The following is a 21715-nucleotide window of genomic DNA, read 5'->3' as shown; positions in this document are numbered from 1 at the left end:
TAAAACTGATTTTTGGATTGATACACCTTATTAGCAAAATCATAAAGACTCCTGTTTATTTTTAAACCTTGCTGCAACATAGATTAAAGAAGAAGTTGTTTTGTGCCAAATCCTTGTTTTTCAAATAAAGAATATGTCATGAAATAATACCCTTTGACTAAACTGCACTTACGGTATTCCAATCTCAAAAAGGTTGTTTTGAATGAGTTGCTTTCCCAACATGGTGATACTCAGCTGGATACACAGCTCCATTAGACAGCTTCCATCAGAACACTGTGAAGCAGGAACACAGTAAAAAAGGCTAAACCTAGACAAAACAACTATGCACAAGACCAGGTCCTTAAAGAATAGAAAATGAGAGAGAGAATGTATAGCATGATGCATCTTGTACTGAAATCTCTTGTTATGGATCCCGTGACCCTTCAACATTTCACCTTCATCACACTATTTGTCATATTTGAGTTTTCTTATAGTCCAATAGGCATCTGATATTAAAGGACACACTATATTTGCCAAAAGTATTAGGTCACTCGCCTTTCCATACACATGAGAAATTCTTATCCCACAGGGTATATTATGATTTTGGCCCACCCTTTGCAACAGGTTCAGCTCTTCTGGTAAGGCATCATTTGTGGGACTATCTGACCATTCTTCATGAAGCACATTTTAGAGAACACACACTCATATTGGTCAAGAAGGCCTAGCTTGGAGTCTCAATGTTGGGTACATTAGAGCTTGTCTCCCACGTTTTACTCTCATTAGTTTGCTCACAAAGCAAATGGAGGATGCCATCACCACAGCCCACTCTGTCCTGAGCCATTTTGAAATCGCACAAAATTATGTTAGGATTATAGCTCAGCATTTAATATCAGAATTCCCATCATATTGGTGGTCAAATTCCCACCCCCCCCCGACCCACCATCATCTGCATATAATTCAAAAGTTTCCTTACAGATTGTCGTAAACTGTGAGAACGGACTCTCATTGTTTCTCCGTCCTGACCTCAGCACTGTTTCCCCACAGTGCTGTGTGCCGAGTCCCCTGTAGAACTCAGTATAGACACATGACTGTATTCCTCTCTCCCCATTTAACACCATCATTATATTTGCTGAGGACATCGATGTGATGGTTTTGACGTAAGAATGATGAGTCAGCATACATAGAGGAGATCCTGCGGCTGTTTGTGTGGTCTACAGTGGCACAAAGAGAGTGAGCCAGGGGTAATACAGAGAGCAGAACAAATTGTTGGTTGTCCTCTGCCCTTACTTGAGGAGAAATCCAGCTCAAGGTGTAAGAAGAAAAACAAAAAGTATGCTATTAGAGTGCTTCAATCCAGCTCACAAACTATTCTCTTTCCTGCTATCTGGAAGGAGATACAGAAGCATAAGGTTGAGAACAGAGCAAAAACCAGCTTTTACCTGTGGACTGTCAAACATTTAAATCCTACTTCCAAGGTGCAATTTTTAAAATGTTTTGTTAAAGCTTCTTATCTGTTCTTTAATAGTTTGCTTTAAAGTTTAAATGACATTTGAATGATGTTTAATTTGCTGTCTGTTTACTAATGAGCATTTTCTCAGTGACAGGACTAAACAGTTCATGCATATGCACAATGGGCAATGACAATAAAGGTTTTCTGAAGTAAGTGAAGCTTGGATGCAGCAGCTCAGCCATGAAGCTCCCTATGCACTGTTCCTGAGCCAATCTGGCATGTTACTATTGACTCTGCAGAATGTTTCTGAGGTCATAGCACTATGCATGTGGTGACCCTGCTCTACCTTGTTTTATTCCACTGTCCATGTACAGTTGGATTTAATGCACAGATAGCATCTTATCAAGGTAACATGAATTCATTGAGCTCCAAGATTTTATAACATGTGGCATGGTAATGTAAGGCCTACTTTATTTTGTTGTGCCTAGCCATGGATAGAGAACAAAAAAGATTGGTAAAAACTCTGAATCCCAGCATTAATGCACAGCATTAACACGTCATTAACACATTTTCCTGCTCAGCTCCTTGGAAGAAAGAGTCACTGCTGGAGTCCATGTGATTTCATTGAGCTACAGCTCTTCCTCTTTTACACGGCTCCATTTCACAGAAAGAGACCACTGAATGGTAGTAGAAACCACAGCTACAGTCTGAGTATATGCTCATTCCAGCCCGGCGCGCTGCCTGTGTGTCCTAGTCTAGGGATTAGGCCAACAGCCACCTCCCGCCACCCAACTAACTTGCCCCATCGGGCCTGCTAAACTTACTGGACGTGCTCCACTGTTCATTAGAATGGGTCACAGTAAGAGATTGTGTCTGGAAAAAAATTTTTTATTTGAATAAAACAATTCAAAGATTGTTTATTTCATTGTGTTTATCTGTTTGTAGTAAACTATTTGAGTGCTAACAGGCAACCTAGCCTTGATGCTACAAATTTGTTTTGGGTTGTGGTTTCAAAGTTAAGACAAACTTTATTTCAATAAGTGGTTTAAACAATGATGATCTGGTAACATCAGCTGGATTCTTACTAACCTGCATAAAATATGGGCATATGTTATTTCATAGCCCTTAAAAACTTGCTAAGTTGTGTCTACGCAAATTGTGTCTAATGCTAGAAATAAAAGCTAATGCTAAGATGGGAGAAACCATTAGTTCAGTTGTGTTAACTGCACAACTCGTTCTGTTCTTTCTGTGGCCAGCACTCATACACACATTGAAACTTGTATAAATGATATTTAAAAGCACATGTGCAAGGGGTTTCTATTTGCTTTATCTATACCTGAGCTACTAACTCTGGGTTAGTAATATCCACCTTAAGCTGCCATGTTAGTAATCCATAACTCTATTTAATCAGCTACTTTGATGGCAAGTTAAAACAAAGCATGGATCAATTGTCCAAAAGGTTATTGATTTCTAATTCGGTATATGGTAAAATATAAAACATTCAAAACAATATTTTAAGTACCCTTCTGATTTGCATTGTGAACTGGTTATTTGAACACATAACAGCTAAGCGTTCTCATCCCAATTCGGTAAAACAAACCCTGGTTCTTAAACAAATATATTTACATTGAACTGTGATATCCCTGCATTGATCATTTTATTGGTTTAATTTTTATTATGTTTTTTTTCCTTTTTTCTGTAGTTTATTGGTTTTCCTTATTCTTTTCATTTTGCTTAGTAGTTTAGTTGAATGTTACTAGCCTAGTTAAAGAGTTTCTTGAGTAAAATATTTTAACTTGAAGCTAAATTATTTAGTAAAACATTCTTGGAGATAAGTGGTTTGTGTTTATTCTGTATATGAGTGTAGTGCTTGTTGTAACATCAGTTACTGAATTCACTCCATCTATTGTTCTATAGTACCACACTTCACCAAGCAGGTATTCATAAAACAATAGCTCACAAAGACTGATATGTTTAACTATCATAATCATATGGTGCCCCGACTTGGTAATTTTGAGCAAAATTATTATTTTTGTAAATAATTGCTTTTGGCACTTGATAATTGTTATTTATAGCCAACTCTATTGTTGCACAACAATGTCATGGGAGAACGGCTTAATGTATGATAGTTACTATTTAGATACTCTGGCTTACACAAGAAAACTAAAAGTATCTCACAAGGGGTAAAACAATGCGCTTAAGCTTATAAGCAATAACACAAGAAAATAAGTAAAGCCCTCACGGGTTTGAATAACTTTATATTATTATATAGTTACTGGAACAAGTGTTTAAACCCAATGAAGTTTGAGTTACATTTTTGACAGGAGCCACACACTGTCACTTCACCCTTACTGCTCATTTGGGTTTACCAGGTCATCCCACTTCTGAACTAGCAGATCCAACTCACCACCAGATGGTGATCCATCTGCTGGTGTAACACCAGCCTCAGAGCCAAATTATTTATAAATGTTTACCAAAGGTGGCCAGAACCCAATACACATATGGGTTGCACTATGCTAAAGCAGCCCATGTTTCAATGACTAGTAACTTTTTATTATTGTGTAACATATTTGTATTTTTAATTTATACTTGACAGAATGTTTTGTTTTAGTGTGTTCTGTATTTATTTGCTTTATTTTGTAAAGCATCTTGGCCAAAGCAAGGTGTTGCTGGAAGGGGCTATATAAATATAGTTTGATTGATTGAGTTTTTTTGAGTATCTCAGCTAATCCCAAAAAGGTCAAGTGGTTAAAAGTTGGTGAGAAATGTTGTCTTAAATCCAACCTTGCAGGTCCCCACCAACCTGTCTGCATTTTCAAAGTTATTTCTTAGTTAGCTAGAGACCCAGTGGGAGCCATGCTCTGGTAATTTAAACTCCATACATTATAAACATGGTTTCAGAGACACATTAAACTGTGTTCCTGATGGTATAGTGAACAGCAAATTAATTTTGATTTTACTCCAAAATCCAATTTATTTATTTCTCTTTTGTTCTTAGTAATTTATAATAAATGATAAAAAAAAATAAAAAAATAAATAAGTAAATAGAAAATCAGAAAAAAAACTAAAACTCTTGTATAAATTAAGATTGTCATGTTGACAACAGGCCAGTAAAGTGATTAGAACTGTTGCCTTGCAGCAAGATGGTCCTGGTTTCAAATTCTGGCATGGGGCCTTTCTGCAAGGAGTTTGCACGTTCTCCATGTGCATGCATGGGTTCTCTCTGGGTACTCCAGCTTTCTTAAACAGTCCAAAATGTTGCATGTTAGATTAATTGTTCTTTCTGAATTCACTTAGAAAACACAATAATCCAGGGTGGAATGACATTTCATATCAGAAGGAACCTCTGAGAGTAACAGGAAATTATTCACATTCTGTATATTATTTTGGTAATTTATTTTAGAAAAAAAACATTAATTTCAATGCATAGATGGAAAATATTTTGTTTACAGATGCATTCAAAGGTAAACCTTACCTCCTCCATTCTGTAAGACTCAAACACATATAAATATCTACCCGGTCTGCCCACCAGTCTAAGAGGAAAGAGAAGTTAAGAGACATACATTTTCAACTGGTGACATAAATAAGATATCATGATACAATTAAAAACAAGAAAAGAGTATAAAAACATGAGATTAACAACCTTCCCCTGAAGAAAGCAATGTAGATGATCGGGGTAAAAGCGTTGACAAACTTGAGAATGAAAGTCTTAAAAATAAGCCGTTCCTCAAAATTCTTCTCAGTTTTAGGGGCCTCTGAATGAAAGCAAAAATGAAGAAAACGTGAAACAAATTTCTGAGAATGAATAAATAAAATAAAAATATAAATGAGCACGCATACATGCTAAAAAACAAAATTGAAAATACATGAGCATTTAATCTGCTGTAGACCAGAAATATGCATGGAGTTTGCATGTTCTCCCCATGCATGCCTAGGTTCCCTCCGGGTACTCCAGCTTCCTCCAACAGTCCAAAAACATGAAAATTAGGTCTATCTACATTTCCCTTAGGTCTGAATGAGTGTGTGCATGGTTTTTGCCCTGTGTATGTCTGTGCTGCCCTGCAATGGACTGGTGATCTGTCCGTCTCCCGCCCATACACTGCTGGAGATGGCACCAGCTTCCCCGCAACCCACTATTAAAAACAAATTCAATTCAAATTCAAAAATACTTTATTAATCCCAAAGGGAAATTAAATGTTGTAGTAGCTCATATTCTGCAGGCTTCTTCAAAGAGCTGTTGTAGATGCTGATGGCTGTGGGCAGGGAGGATTTCCTGTAGCGGTCTGTCATACAGCACATCTGAAGAAGCCTATGACTAAAGACACTCTGTTGTTGTACAATAGTCTGATGAAGAGGATGCTCAGGGTTCTCCATAATGTTCTTCATTTTATGAAGAATCCTTTGCACAATGATCTCCAGATGTTCCAGAGGAGTCCCCGGAACAGAGCAAGCCTTCTTTATCAGCTTATTGAGCTTTTTTAAATCCCTGGCTCTGATGCTGCTTCCCCAGCAGATGATGGCAGAAGTGATCACACCCTCTACAACAGACTTATAGAAGATATGCAACATCTTGCTGCAAACTCTGAAGGACCTAACTTCCTCAAGAAGTACAGTCGGCTCTGTCCCTTCTTGTAGATGGCTTCACAGTTGGATCTTCACTCCAGTCTGTTGTCCAGGTGAACACTGATGTATTTATACTCCTCCACCATCTCTACTTCTTCTCCCATGATGAAAATAGTTTTTGACTTATACCTGTTTCTCTTAAAACCTACAATCATCTCCTTTGTTTTAGTCACGTTCAAGATGAGATGATTGTTTCCACACCATGCCACAAAGGGTTCCACCACCTTCCTGTATTCAGCTTCTTGTCCATCTCTGATCCACCCCACAAGTGCAGAATCATCCTAGTATTTCTGCAGATGACAGGAGTCTGCCTTGTACTGGAAGTCTCAGGTGTACAGAGTGAAAAGGAATGGTGAGAGTACAGTCCCTTGTGGTGCTCCTGTGCTGCTGACTACCTGGTTAGACACACAACCCTTCAGTCTCACAAACTGTGGTCTGTTTGTCAGGCAGTCTTTGATCCAGGAGATTGTTGAGGCCTCCACCTGAGTCTACTGAAGTTTCTGACAAAGCAAATCAGGTTGGATTGTGTTAAATGCACTGGAGAAATCAACGAACATGATCCCCACAGTGCTGCTGGCTTTGTCCAGATGTTAGTGGGTTTGTTGAAGCAGGTGTATGATAGCATCTTCAATTCCAACTCCACAGTGCTAAGCAAACTGAAGGGGGTCCAGATAGTTTATTATTTGCTTACTCAGGTGGGCCAACAGGAGTTTCTCTAGAACCTTCATGATGTGGGATGTCAGGGCAACAGGTCTATACTCATTGAGGACTGATGGGTGAGTTTTCTTTGGTACCGGAACAAGACCGGAGGTCTTCCACAACATTGGAACCTTCTTCTGGGCCAGGCTAAGACTGAAGAGGTGCTGCAGAATCCCACAGAGCTGCTCTGCACAGCCCTTCAGGACTCTAGGGCTGACACGATCTGGACCTGCAGCCTTATTCCGATTCAGTCTCTTCAGTTGCATCTTCACCTGACTTCTTGAGACACACAGGTGGAAGGTGGAGGCAAAGGGAGCATCAGCATCTTCTGATATGGTTGAAGGCAAACATGTAAAAGCAGAATGGTCCATGGCTAAGGTGGAAGATAAAACATTTGAGGTTTGAGGTGTTACTAGACAGCTGTGGGTCCTGTGGGTCAAAGGAAGGTGGGATGTCTGTTTGGCTATGAGCATGAGAGGAGGATGCTGAGCTTGTTTCTGAACTGAACCTATTGAAGAATGTGTTTAGTTCATTGACTCTGTCCAGACATCCATCTTCCGATCTTCCTTCTGCTTGAAGCCTGAGATCTTCTTCATCCCTGACAACACATCTCTGATATTGTTTTGCTAGAGCTTGCTCTCCAGCTTCTTCTTGTACACCTCCTTGCTGTCTCTTATCTTGACTTTAAGTTGCTTCTGTATACTCCTCAATAATTCTTTGTCTCCCTCTCTGAAGGCTCTTTTTTTCTTGTTAAGCAGGTCCTTCAGGTCACTGGTGATCCAGGGTTTGTTATTGGGGAAGCATCTCATGGTTCTGGTGGCTGCAGGGCTTCTTCAGCTTCCTGTGACCATTTTCTCACAGTCCTCTTTAGTACAGGTTGTCTCTGAACAAGGGGCTTACAGTTCGAGCAGAGAAAAAACAAGATTTTGATCGGATTTGCCTAGAGGAGGTCTTGCTGTAGAGATGTATGAGTCCTTGACATTTGCATAAAACAAATCCAATGTTTTGTTTTCTCTGGTAGAACAGCTAACGAACTGTTGAAACGTTGGAAATGTAGCAAATGAAGCATGGTTAAAATCACCAGATATTGCCACAAACGCATTGGGGTGTTGTGTCTATAGTCTAGCAACAACTGAGCTGATGGCATCACATGCAGTGTCGGCAACAGCGGAAGGTGGAACGTAAACTGTTGCCAAAATAACACTAGTGAACTCCCGGTAAATAATACGGACAAAAACTTACTGCTAACAGTTCAATATCTGGACTGCAGAGATGACACTTTCATAGTGACATGTCCTGGATGACACCGTCTGTTGTTTACAAGTACTGCTAGTCCACCTCCTTTTCATTTGCCGCTCCTCTTTAAAACTCTGTCTGCTCGTATGGTTAGAAAGCCAGGAAGAGAGACGCTGGAGTCGGGAATATGATACTGCAGCCATGTCTCAGTGAAACAGATAATACTGCATTCCCGGTACTCTAGCTGGGTCCTTTGTAGGGCTTGGAGTTCATCCAACTTGTTTCCCAACGATCTCACATTGCCCATCATAATCGACGGAAGAGATGGTTTGAACTTCTTCCTTCTCTCTGTTTTCTTAGCTCCTGCTCTACATCCACTGTGTCTCCTTTTCAACTCATAAGGGATTTGAGGTTGTAGTTGAAGTATCATTTGATCTTTTGAGATATTAATCAGCTGCTTCCGGTTGTAAGAAACAACCCCGATGCCATGGCAATGCATCATAACAAATTTCCAAAAGTAGAAAAGTATTAGGAAAAATCCCCAAAGCTGCACAGCATCCGACACCGGAAAGGACAGTCATCCAAAAAAAATCAACTGTACCCACCACAAGAGGAACAATTCCCAAAAAAGAATCAATCAGAATCAAAAGTAACAGAGCTATTCCAACCTGCTGCCACCATGAGCGGTGCAATTCTAGAAGAAGAAATGTGTAATGTAAATGTATAAAAATAAATGTTTAAAAATGTTTAAAAACCGCTTAATGACTGACTGATGATTGACTCCTCAGTCCACCTCTTAACAGTCCGAATCACGGATTTGGAAGCTTTCAATTTCTGCCTGTAGGGTGGGATGAGGTGGACCAGAGAGTGGTTATAAAGTTCTTAAGCAGCCAGCCCTGGTGACGTCATGATATGCATCCTTTAAAGTTGTGTAGCAGTGGTCCAGAGTGTTTTTATTCCTGGTGGGACACATGGTGTCTGTATTTGGGAAATTCATTGGAATGCCTTTATATTAGCACTGTAACAGTGTGTTGAGTCATATTCTTGTATTTTAGGATACAAGATAAATTGGAGTTTATGGCAATTTTAAACATATGCCACCCCACAATGTGTGCTTTCAGGGATGAAATATTTGGGTATACAACATTGTTATTGTTTTAAGACTGCTGTTACAGTTGCTAACCCTGTTAACCCTCTCCGCTCATCCCCACACCTGGCCGTGCCCCTTAGTGTCTTGGCACCGCCCACTTTGGTGGAATTTTTCAAAATGTGCCTGGTGTCAGGGTTATGCTTTTACACCGGGTTAAGTACCACTTATTATTATTATTCCACTTAACTATTCAGCAGATTGTGTTCTGGCTGGGTGGTTATTTGTGTTGCACAATGCTCTCACTTCCGCTAATGATAGCCTACACTGCTAATAGGTGGATTCCAAGTATTGGTTATCAGCTATGGAGGGAGATGGAAAGGGGCAAAAAGAGGCACAGAGAAAAGAAGACTCAGGAGGATGTATATAATGAATATTTTGTAGGTTTTCTATGACTACTACACCTACTAGTAAATTATTTGCCATGTGCTAATATGATTTCTACCAAAAACAGTGATTGGTCTGGCTAGTCTAGTTTTAACAAAACTGTACAGCAAACAAAAGCATAAAATAAATCATATTCTCAAGTTGGAGTTTCTAAAACAGTCAAAGCTCTTACTATTTAGTTCCTTTTCTTTCCTTACCTAATACAGTAAGCCAGCGGGCCACAGCGCCATACACTTCATCCAGAATCAGGATGACCACGAGGTTAATGATGGCTGCAGTAGTTTTAACTGTCAGCTGTACGTGACTTCTTGTGGTTGGACTGGAGCTCATATATAGAGCAGCTTTGGTGGAGATCCGGTAAAGGATCACCCCAAACACAATGGCAAACGTTACACCAATCTGTCAGGGAAGGGTTGCAGAAAAACAATGTAAAGATATTAAGAAGTAATTATTACAGTTTACAACCTTTCTAGGCAGCATTACTGGGTTGTTATATAACGAAAGAGTTAGTTATAACTTACCATCAGCAGCATCATGACAATGTTGGTCATGTATGCAGGAAGGCGATCTCTACATGTGAGCTTTTCCATCTAAAATAAAGGAATAGTATCATTACAATTTCAGCTGTTCTGAGAAACACTGGCACCACATCCCAAATAAACCCAAAACTAACACTACTTTGGATTATGTTTGTTCAGACAAGTATAGTTCTGAAAATTTAAAATGATGCCAATTTTGGTTCCGTAACAGTACTATTTTCTTGCAGCATGTGCAGTGGCACCAGTAGATGGCAGCAGATACAATGAATAAAAGACAATGGTAAAGAAGGCTTGCAGATGTTTGGATGAGGCTCAGATGTTGGAGGAAATCAGAAGCTTTGATGAAATACGCAGCAGAGTCCAACTTGCTCTAATGAAAATGATCAAACTACAAAGTCTATTTTGTTCCATTCTTCCATAGGCACTCATGCAGAAAGTTTTTTATTTAAATGTATGACCGTATTCAAGTTCTTCTACAAACAATTTAGCAACAAAACAGAAACACGCATATGTAAAACAGATGTATGAAGGAAACGATTCTCAACAAAGGAGGACTGACAGTCACACTATACAGCATGTGTTAAATTACCTTCTGTGGGGTTTTTTTGTCTTTCGTCAGAGACTTCTGCATCACTCTGAGTTCATATTCAGCTCTGGGATGATCCTGTAAGATAGACCGCATACAAATATTACTTTTTATTAGATTTGGTTGTTGCAGAAATCACTGACTGTTCTAAGACTATTAAATCTGTATCCTCAGAGCAACTACATCTCAGCTTGTCTCAGCTTTGCCTTTTATCTTTTTGGATTCTATATAAATAAATCTTTATCTACTGAAGTATTAACACAAAACTCATTTAATACTTGTCACTTTGTGAAGTGAAGTTTTTTTTCATCTTTTATTTGTTTGTACTTCAATTAACTATGAAAGACCCAGAGAAATTTAGAATCTCATTTACCCTAACCCTGATCTTACTGGCTAAGGCGACTACAGCTCAAGACAGCAGTAACACTTTGTTTTTTGTAACCTTGTCTAAGCCAACTGTGGCTTACTGGGAAGAGTAGAGTAGTATAAATGTGTATACGATTGGGTAAATGTGGCTCTAGTGTAAAGTGCTTTGAGTAGTCTCAAAAACATAATAGCGCTTTATGTGACTGCTATTTGATGAATACTAAAACTGTTGTATTTCAGAGGAGTCAGTGATGAACTGAGATTATTCAGAACTGACTATGCCTTGAATGCATACCTGTCATCAAAAACTAATATGTCAGAGATCACATCCTATTGACACAAGAGTGTCTGATAGTGTAACAAACACATAGTAGTTAAATAACACGTTTCTAAAAGTTGAAATTAAAATGTCATTTTTAAATCTCTATACATTTGTAGTGCTGGCAGCTCAACCCAAAGACTCAGAACATGTTGCACTGAAACAAATCTTAACTTAAAGACTCCAGTACTGTTTGGGCATATGATCAACAAAACATTTTGTAAAACATAATGTAACCATGAGAACATGTGAAGGGAAAGAGAATATGCGCAGGAAATGGCAGCGATAGCTCAGCAGTTAAAAATAGGAATGAACAGTCTTTGAGAGTGCAGCTTCTGTATGGCATCATGTAAATCATTATTTCTTCTTATCCTTAAAAATTGCTACCATAGAAAATAAGAAGAAATATGCAATATACAGTAGTTATAGACATTATAAAAACAAAGTACAACCTCTTAATTACATGGTCTAATCTGCTTCAAGTGACTGATATAGACCCCCTCACTGCAGATTTAAAGAATTTTAGAAGCTGGTAAAGACCACTTCATTTTCCTCAAAACTTCAACAATACAAATATTACATAAAACCTTTCAACTGAAAGAGGGTCTACTTTCCTTCTACCATGACTGTAACCTTCTAGCATCTATCTATCTATCTATCTATCTATCTATCTATCTATCTATCTATCTATCTATCTATCTATCTATCTATCTATCTATCTATCTATCTATCTATCTATCTATCTATCTATCTATCTATCTATCTATCTATCTATCTATCTATCTATCTATCTATCTATCTATCTATCTATCTATCTATCTATCTATCTATCTATCTATCTATCTATCTATCTATCTATCTATCTATCTATCTATCTATCTATCTATCTATCTATCTATCTATCTATCTATCTATCTATCTATCTATCTATCTATCTATCTATCTATCTATCTATCTATCTATCTATCTATCTATCTATCTATCTATCTATCTATCTATCTATCTATCTATCTATCTATCTATCTATCTATCTATCTATCTATCTATCTATCTATCTATCTATCTATCTATCTATCTATCTATCTATCTATCTATCTATCTATCTATCTATCTATCTATCTATCTATCTATCTATCTATCTATCATAAAAGCATTTGGAGTAAAACAGAGATAGTGCTGATTTTGAGGAAAGATGCCTTGTAGTGGTGGCAGAAAGGCTTTATAGTAAAAATACAGCATAAAAGCATTTGGAGTAAAACAGAGATAGTGCTGATTTTGAGGAAAGATGCCTTGCAGTGGTGGCAGAAAGGCTTTATAGTAAAAATACAGCAACCAGTAAAAGGTTTTCCAAACCTTCAGAGCTTCCTGTAGAAAAACACATAAATAAAATAAAAAAAACAGAAACATAAAAAGATTGTCAATAAAATATAACAAGGATCACCATAGTATACATTCATATTAATGAGATAATTCCTTCCCGTTTGGTTTAGGCATGTGTGGACAAGGTACAAGCAGTCAGTGTCTAACCTGCAGCAGAGACCAGTTATAACAATCTCAGTTCACAAGTTCTAATCGGCTCATTACACTATATCTTACCATACAGCTTTTTTTTACTTTGTTATGAGATGATTTTTTTAAGTTTTTACTATTTTCTTAGCTGAACAGCATACATATCGATACACCTACTTGTGTGTACCGGGAATGCAGGAAAATTTAAAAAGAAGGCAAAACTATACTGCATCAAAAAGGCACAGCTTACTGTTAAGAACCATGTAAAACTGACTGACAGTCTAAAACACTGAATGCTGACCACACAGATTATGCAAAGAGCTCACAATGAATAAGTAGTAGGCCCCTGTTAGCTTCACTTGACTCCTTGCTTCATCAAAGGTCCATCTAACAATCCCAGTTGTAGCTGTAGAAAGCAACAGTGTGCTTCTGCCAGGTAAGGGAAATGATGGAGGACTTAAAACAGTGTGTGCATATTTCACACGGCCCAAAGGAACAGAAAAAGGTGCTTCTTCTAAAATTCGAACTAACAACAGAAGGAAGAAAGCAAAACCCTTTTTTACTTCCACCAAAGAGGTTATGTTTTTGTTGGGAGTTTGTCCGTTTGTCTCAAAAAGTTCGGAATAGATTTTGATGGAATTTTCAGACAAGGCGCATATCAGGACAAAAAACAGATAATTAGATTTGGTGGTGATGCAGAGCACCATCTGGATCCAGGATTTGTTTTTAAGGATTCTTTATCATTGCTAGATCATGGAGAGACAATTTGGAATTCCCACATAGTTTGTCACCCTGTCAGCAGCTGACATACAGTACAGTGGCCAGCAATCATTCAGAGTATAGCTCATCAGTATAGAAAAAAGCTTTCATGCATCACTGGCCCTACTGCCTTGGCAAATTAATATTAAGTCTAGATGGATGGATGGATGGATGGGCTCACCTCTTCATCTTCAAATCCAGTGAGATCCCACTCATAGTTTAGTCTCATCTGCCTCCTCTTCCAGTGCTCCATAAACATTGCAGCTATAAAAAAAAATTTAAATGTTCAACAAGTTGTAACTCAGTAGTCCTAAAAAGGTCATAATTAATATAATTTTTGTGCTTTTTGATGCTTTTTGCTTAGATTTGTTCACTCACCCCACAGAGCCATAAATATAGAGAAGAAAACCGTGGCCGGGTTATCAAACAAGTGACTAGCACGAGCAGTTCCACATGCTGTACTGAGTTTCCAGTAGCTGCACACTCTGTCACACAGAGGGCACATCGTGATGTTGTTCCTTGGATCACAGATCTCCATGCTGAAAATTCAAAGACAAGCAAACTAAAAAACAAATGCCATTATTTTACTTAAGAGGCTGTTGTTTTTAAAACATCAATCAGTTCCTAGAGAATATCTTCAAACTACTGTAGCCTAATGTTAAATGATGCAGTAATTCCATGCTGTGCATATCACACCTATAGGACATACACAACATTATATGCCTTACATTGTGTTTTTTTATTGTTCAAACTGTAAACCAGTGAAACTGTCTCCATAGAAGATCATAGTTTGGTCATTGTTTCAAATTGTAAAACAGTACATTAAAACCATCTATTGCAATGTCTTTGCTGTAACCGTTGTTAAAACACTGTAGCACTAAATCACATTAAGAAATGTAAGTTATAGTTGGGGTAAAGGACACATCCTGGTTAAAACTAACTCCATGGCCCCTCACCATAGAACTGAAAGCTGAGGCAACACCATTTAGCTGAACTGGTTTGCTAGGTGATTAAATTGATGAGATGCCCCAAACAAAATCCATTTACCTTTGATTTTTGGGAGAAAATCAAAAATCTTCCAAGCTGGTTGCTGTACATTAGCAACAGTTGTTCTGGTACACACTTACACTAATGGATTGTGTGCCTACAAAACTATTCATCAATCCATCTAACTCACAAAGCTCTCTCAAAGAGGTACAGATGGCAGCTGCAGATACTGTAGGTGGGAATAGTAGCTGTCCGGCAGTCAAATAGTTGTGAGCTTGATTCCAGCTTCCCCATCACATTTAAAAGTGTCCCTGGGCAAATCCTTGAAACTCTGGTAACCAGGGTTATTTTAGTTAATAAAATAGAACAAAACAATTTTAACAGAAATTGAAGAAACATTTTGTTAACTGAAATACATAAAAACTGTAATTAAAAGGGAAAGATTGTAACTAACATTAACTGTATTGTGCCTTTATGAAACTAACTAAAATGTACTGAGATTCTAGACGCTTCGTTTTTGTATTTATAAATGTATTTATTAGCCTTGTGAACTGATTTAAAATTGATTTTTTTCAACGTGAGCAGTTTACGTCAGCTGTCGGCACTGTATGGCACCCATAGTCCCTGGCAGCACTTTATAAATTACATTTTTGCTCACCACACTAGTCCACAAGATGACGACAGGAAATGCTTTTGCACAAGTTTAAATCAACTTTTATTTATGCATTTACTGATGCCAAACCCTCCACATGAGTATGCAGCTATGTAAATTACTACGGTGGCAAATTTTGTCTAATAGAAAGAAGCGCATTATTATGAACAGAGTTGCCATGAAATATCTTCCATCTCGAGAGCGGTGGAGGAAACGCAGTCACAAAGAAAATGAAAGGCATGCTGCAGAAAGTAGAGTTCAGCTCACACCGATGTGTGGCATATTGCTGTGAAGGATATCTGTTATCCACAAATGAATTTGTTAGAAAGTCAACATGATATTCATGTTGTTCTACAATGGGAATACAAAGCTTTGTCATGGATGATTGTGGAACAGTCTAACAGACATTGAGTAATCAAGTGTAGCTGAGTTAAATTTTATTTATTTATGACTTATTTTAATGGACATTATCAAAACATTTTTCCTAGCATTTTTAAATATCATGAATTAATTTCATGTTCCAGCAGGGCTATTTCCAATTCACACTGTTTTAATCTTTGGTTCCCAAATGTTGTAGCTGATGGGACCATTGCGTCACAAAGGACAACTGCGTGATGTAGCTGCAGCAGCCTGGTAACGGCTGCCTGACTATTGCGCTGGTAAGATGTGTGCAAATGCTTTCTCTCCCTTGGTTATGCTAATGATATTAAGAATTCTTTTTACAAGTTTAACTGCATACAAATTTTATGTTAACTGTTACAAAGTAGTTTTAAGACTTACTGTGGATTTGGTTTGAAAAAAAACCCGTTTCTTTTAGTACGGTTTTCTGAGATTTTCCTCTTCAAGTGTTTTCTTTATTCTGCCACAGGGAGCCGTGAGAGAGCATTTAACTGCCTGCAAATTAAGTGTCCCATGCTACTGTGTTATAGGAATAAACATATGCAGATCCTGATCCATGGTGTGATGATTGTTACTGGCCCTGTATTTAACCATTCTGCAACCGCTACACAAGTTTGACTTTATATCACATAAAGTAAGAACTCTCTTAATAAGAATTATCCACAAAGTACATCATAAATCAGGCGCCTCTTTGGGATTTTGTCTATTCTGGCAACATTTCACAGATTAGTGCAAAACTAGAGTATATGTATGAACTGAGCCCAGACTTATTACTTTAACAAACTTAGACAGAGCAGGTTACGATAAACCTTAACCCTTTCATTTATAGCTTGTAAATATACGCATGTGTGGATGCCTACATCTGTTCCTGATTTAGGAAATATCCTGAAATGGATCCCTTTCTGATACAGTTAAATGTTCTTAACAGTTTTGGGGACTGGTCTCTCTTCAGACCTGAAACTCCATGTGAAGGAAACATTATGTATTTTTGCTTATAACTGTGATCTCACATAAACTCTTCGTTTCCCATGTTTTTTTTATGACATTTCAAAGCCTGGTCATAAACGCAGAAATGTCCTGAGCCCAAGTACCCTGACAAGTGGAATAAGAAAGGAAGGCCTGTTTTCTATTACTATCATTTGTTTAACATTGACCCTTCCTCTGAGCAGATGTAGTGTAAGTCTCACTGGTTGCATAAGTGTCCTGGCAGCAAGTCATAACATCCTGTAGGTGATGACGAGCAGGTAGCGGAAGAGTGACCTGATTTTTCAAAGCTGTTTGTCATACTTTTTCAATTTCCTCTTTTTTTTCACTCCTGTTGTCTCTGCAATAACTCTGTCCAGTCACATTAAAAACAACTTTACTAATATTCGTTATTTTCCTTTAAATTTACACAAAAAGAGGCAATCACCTGCTCTTAAAAGCTTAACTCATATCACACAGTCAGTCAGTCAGTAATTTTCTACCGCTTATTCCATAGTGGGTCGCGGGGGAGCTGGTGCCTATCTCCAGCAGTCTATGGTCATATCACACAATAATTGAAAATCTGAAACCAGAGCCGGACACTAACTCTTTGAGGAGTTTTATTGTTTCCCTGTGTTGTTTTTGGTTTAATTAGGAAGATCATAACAGAAGGTAACTTTGGAATCAGACATGCCAACCATACTTGGCTAATTTTGTGCTCAGTGGACCTACACCAGTGATTGACTGGTAGAAAACAAAATATCATAACATTTTGTGATTACTGAGGATGTCACACATAAGCTCTATCAGGCTCCAAAAACACTCTGGTCCGGACATTGTTACTGAGAGAAGTCTTCTTCCCTCAGTAACAACATTTTTTCCTACAATGATCCTGTAGAAGAGTGTTATGTTGCAAAAAAGCAAAAACGATATTGGGCCATAATTTGTCTTGTACAGGAGTACAAGACAAAGGACATACGGTGTAAATGTTTTAGTTGGGCTTAAGTATTTGTACAGATACTCTGTCCCATAACCTGGAAGGTTTCACTATATAGGAAGTTTGGTAATGACAATGAGACAACTCTGCAACTTTGGTCTGTATTTTAGAAATCATTGTTTTATTTTACCGCAAACATTCTTCTGCTCAGACTGTTGATTTATTAATTTATCCAGAAAGTTAAAAAATATTTGATTCTTAATTATACTTTGTAAAAAAAGAAAATGTTCTAACATCCGTGTTTGAACACTGGCCACAATGTCTACATTGTGGCCAGTTTTTGATTGGAGCATCTCCAGTTGTTGGTCTCCATTAGTCTTTATCCACCTCATGAAAGCAATTGTTTCCTCTGGCCTAGCAAAAAAATTAGTGCAAAGAAAGAAGCGTTTTTTGGTGTCAATCGCTGTTTCCAGCAGTGGAAACAAAAAAAAACAAAAAAATAGATTTGAAACGAGTTTACTGGCGGTAAAGGAGCGGGGCAGATGACAGTCATTATCTCTACAGTAAATGAACAGGTGGCCATTAAAATGTTAGCTTGCTTAATCCTTCATTCCAAAGTATTCAGCAGCACCTTTTTTTCACCCCATTTATCACCACCCGCATTCAGCTCATATACAGGTCCTTCTCAAAATATTAGCATATTGTGATAAAGTTCATTATTTTCCATAATGTCATGATGAAAATTTAACATTCATATATTTTAGATTCATTGCACACTAACTGAAATATTTCAGGTCTTTTATTGTCTTAATACGGATGATTGTGGCATACAGCTCATGAAAACCCAAAATTCCTATCTCACAAAATTAGCATATTTCATCCGACCAATAAAAGAAAAGTGTTTTTAATACAAAAAACGTCAACCTTCAAATAATCATGTACAGTTATGCACTCAATACTTGGTCGGGAATCCTTTGGCAGAAATGACTGCTTCAATGCGGCGTGGCATGGAGGCAATCAGCCTGTGGCACTGCTGAGGTCTTATGGAGGCCCAGGATGCTTCGATAGCGGCCTTTAGCTCATCCAGAGTGTTGGGTCTTGAGTCTCTCAACGTTCTCTTCACAATATCCCACAGATTCTCTATGGGGTTCAGGTCAGGAGAGTTGGCAGGCCAATTGAGCACAGTGATACCATGGTCAGTAAACCATGTACCAGTGGTTTTGGCACTGTGAGCAGGTGCCAGGTCGTGCTGAAAAATGAAATCTTCATCTCCATAAAGCTTTTCAGCAGATGGAAGCATGAAGTGCTCCAAAATCTCCTGATAGCTAGCTGCATTGACCCTGCCCTTGATAAAACACAGTGGACCAACACCAGCAGCTAACACGGCACCCCAGACCATCACTGACTGTGGGTACTTGACACTGGACTTCTGGCATTTTGGCATTTCCTTCTCCCCAGTCTTCCTCCAGACTCTGGCACCTTGATTTCCGAATGACATGCAGAATTTGCTTTCATCCGAAAAAAGTACTTTGGACCACTGAGCAACAGTCCAGTGCTGCTTCTCTGTAGCCCAGGTCTGGGGAATGCGGCACCTGTAGCCCATTTCCTGCACACGCCTGTACACGGTGGCTCTGGATGTTTCTACTCCAGACTCAGTCCACTGCTTCCGCAGGTCCCTTAAGGTCTGGAATCGGCCCTTCTCCACAATCTTCCTCAGGGTCCGGTCACCTCTTCTCGTTGTGCAACATTTTCTGCCACACTTTTTCCTTCCCACAGACTTCCCACTGAGGTGCCTTGATACAGCACTCTGGGAACAGCCTATTCGTTCAGAAATTTCTTTCTGTGTCTTACCCTCTTGCTTGAGGGTGTCAATAGTGGCCTTCTGGACAGCAGTCAGGTCGGCAGTCTTACCCATGATTGGGGTTTTGAGTGATGAACCAGGCTGGGAGTTTTAAAGACCTCAGGAATCTTTTGCAGGTGTTTAGAGTTAACTCGTTGATTCAGATGATTAGGTTCATAGCTCGTTTAGAGACCCTTTTAATGATATGCTAATTTTGTGAGATAGGAATTTTGGGTTTTCATGAGCTGTATGCCAAAATCATCCATATTAAGACAATAAAAGACCTGAAATATTTCAGTTAGTGTGCAATGAATCTAAAATTTATGAATGTTAAATTTTCATCATGACATTATGGAAAATAATGAACTTTATCACAATATGCTAATATTTTGAGAAGGACCTGTACCTTCTCATGCCACACCATGTGACCAGCTCACAAACATATCTTCATTTGTGTAATTCCTTATTAGGATATTTGGAGTGTGTCTGTGCTTACCTTGGTATGTTGTCATCAACCGTTGCACATCCATAGAGAAACACAATGACACCCACTAGTGAGGCAGGAATGAGCATCTGGGTGTACAGGCCCAACCATGCAAAGTAAAGGCCGATCTTCTCACCAAAATATTTCCTACATGACAGAAAGTAGAAGCAATTAGCTTTAATGATTTTTCACATATTTCTGGATTTACTCATTAAAAATAGAAAGGTGTGGCAAGAAAACATCGTTGATGTATTGAACACACACCTTACTTTGCCAAGTACTGGTTCCACAAACCTTTGGCTTATTTGACTGTCCTGCTTACTTGGAAAGTCACACTGAACTACAGAAAAATATAATCAGATTCCCTCCCTTTTCCATTTTGATCTCGCCTTTAGTATTAGTAGCAATGGTTCTTTCACTTTCTGATTCTGACAACAATGAATGCCAATTTAAAGCCTTCTCATTCAGGTGCCACTGTGCACTCATTTCCCCTTTTTCTTTATTGTTGCCTTTTATCCTTCCACTGCAGTGAAGTGATCCAGTTAAAATTTTACACCACCTCAATGCCTCAAATCACTGTTTTTGGATACACTGAAAAATTGGCGCTATATAAATAAAACTGAATTGAATTGAATGGAATGTTTAGGAATTATACTTTTTTCACCGCACTTCCTAAAGCTTAATATAGAATTGACAAAGCGACAGACACAGGGTACTGGAGGCATGTTTGACCATTTACCAAATTACCTGACATTGGACCTAGACAGCAGAACTAAGAAAATAATTTGGAGATTCAACACAAGTCTATTAACAGACAAAAATCTTGATCAAATACAGTACAAAATCAAAATTTTTCTTGAACTTAATGATAATGGGGAGGTTAACCGAAATATTCAGCGGGACTCACTGAAAGCAGTAGTCAGGGGTAAATTCATATTTACATTTACATTCCATTTTAAAAAAGCTAAAGAAAATAGGCTAAGACAAGTAGAATGGAATTTGGCGGTCTTGGAAAAACAACATACTAAGATGCAGAAAATACCCTAGTAGTTGCGGTGCTGGTGGTGTAGGGGTTAGCGCGCAACCACATATGGAGGCTATAGTCCTCGAAGCGGCCGTCCCGGGTTCAAGTTCCGGACCTGGCGACCTTTGCCGAATGTCTCCCCCTCTCTTTGCCCCTCCTTCCTGTCTGCCTACTGTCAAAAATAAAGGCCTCTAGTGCTATATATATATATATATATATATATATATATATACATACATATATATGTGTGTGTGTGTGTAAATACAATCCTAGTATGCTGTAGCTTCAAAAGCTACAAAGTTGTTGGCTAACAAGATGCAAAAAAAGAGGACCTCACAAATATAAGATGGCAGACCACAACTCTGAGAAAATATGCACAGATGTAGATGAGTTCAGTGCCGTTCTTCATACAAACTAGTTGTACAAGAAAATTTACTCTCAACTGAAGAAAGGAAAGTAGAGAGAAAATACAAACATTCCTGAAATCTCTGGACTTCCTCTCTATTGGAACTCATAACTTTTTAATAACAAAAATACTTAAAAAGAATACGCTATTGCACTTACAAAGTTAAAAAGTAATAAAACACCAGGATATGATAGTTTTCCACCGCTGAATCCGTGGAGCATGAATATTCAATATCCAACCTTAAACTAACTTCAACAGGGTTGAAATCTGAGAGTTCAATCCTTCAGCACTTTAAAGTTCTTGTCCTCATTATTGTCATGACTGAGAAAAAAAACTTCCTCATAAAGCACAAAATTACAACTTCTTCAGGCAAACGTTGGAGCATTACCAGTCCAGACAGCAGCGTCTATCCTCTCCACTACTA

The 21715-nt window shown here is 38.3% G+C and overlaps 1 protein-coding gene across 4 annotated transcripts in view; it reads right to left on the bottom strand.

Moving 5' to 3' along the window:
• LOC124884785 (anoctamin-1-like) overlaps positions 1–21715 on the bottom strand; it is a 183217-nt gene that overhangs the window by 66132 nt on the left and 95370 nt on the right. For 3 of the 4 annotated variants that reach the window (XR_007042530.1, XM_047392838.1, XM_047392840.1), the window contains 10 exons: positions 19874–20008; positions 13978–14138; positions 13781–13863; positions 12685–12696; positions 10650–10724; positions 10043–10111; positions 9719–9920; positions 5073–5184; positions 4905–4962; positions 173–273 (listed from right to left, as the gene is read on the bottom strand). Coding sequence is in view for 3 of the 4 variants with exons in the window: in XM_047392838.1 (XP_047248794.1) it covers positions 173–273; positions 4905–4962; positions 5073–5184; positions 9719–9920; positions 10043–10111; positions 10650–10724; positions 12685–12696; positions 13781–13863; positions 13978–14138; positions 19874–20008 (1008 nt within the window). In the remaining variant the exon portion in view is untranslated. The remainder of the gene's footprint in view (positions 1–172; positions 274–4904; positions 4963–5072; positions 5185–9718; positions 9921–10042; positions 10112–10649; positions 10725–12684; positions 12697–13780; positions 13864–13977; positions 14139–19873; positions 20009–21715) is intronic. The other variant, XM_047392839.1, reaches the window with a different exon arrangement.

The sequence above is a fragment of the Girardinichthys multiradiatus genome, chromosome 2 (genome assembly GCF_021462225.1).
Source record: "Girardinichthys multiradiatus isolate DD_20200921_A chromosome 2, DD_fGirMul_XY1, whole genome shotgun sequence".
Classification (NCBI taxonomy): domain Eukaryota; kingdom Metazoa; phylum Chordata; class Actinopteri; order Cyprinodontiformes; family Goodeidae; genus Girardinichthys; species Girardinichthys multiradiatus.
This window is presented reverse-complemented; position numbering and strand designations above follow the sequence as displayed.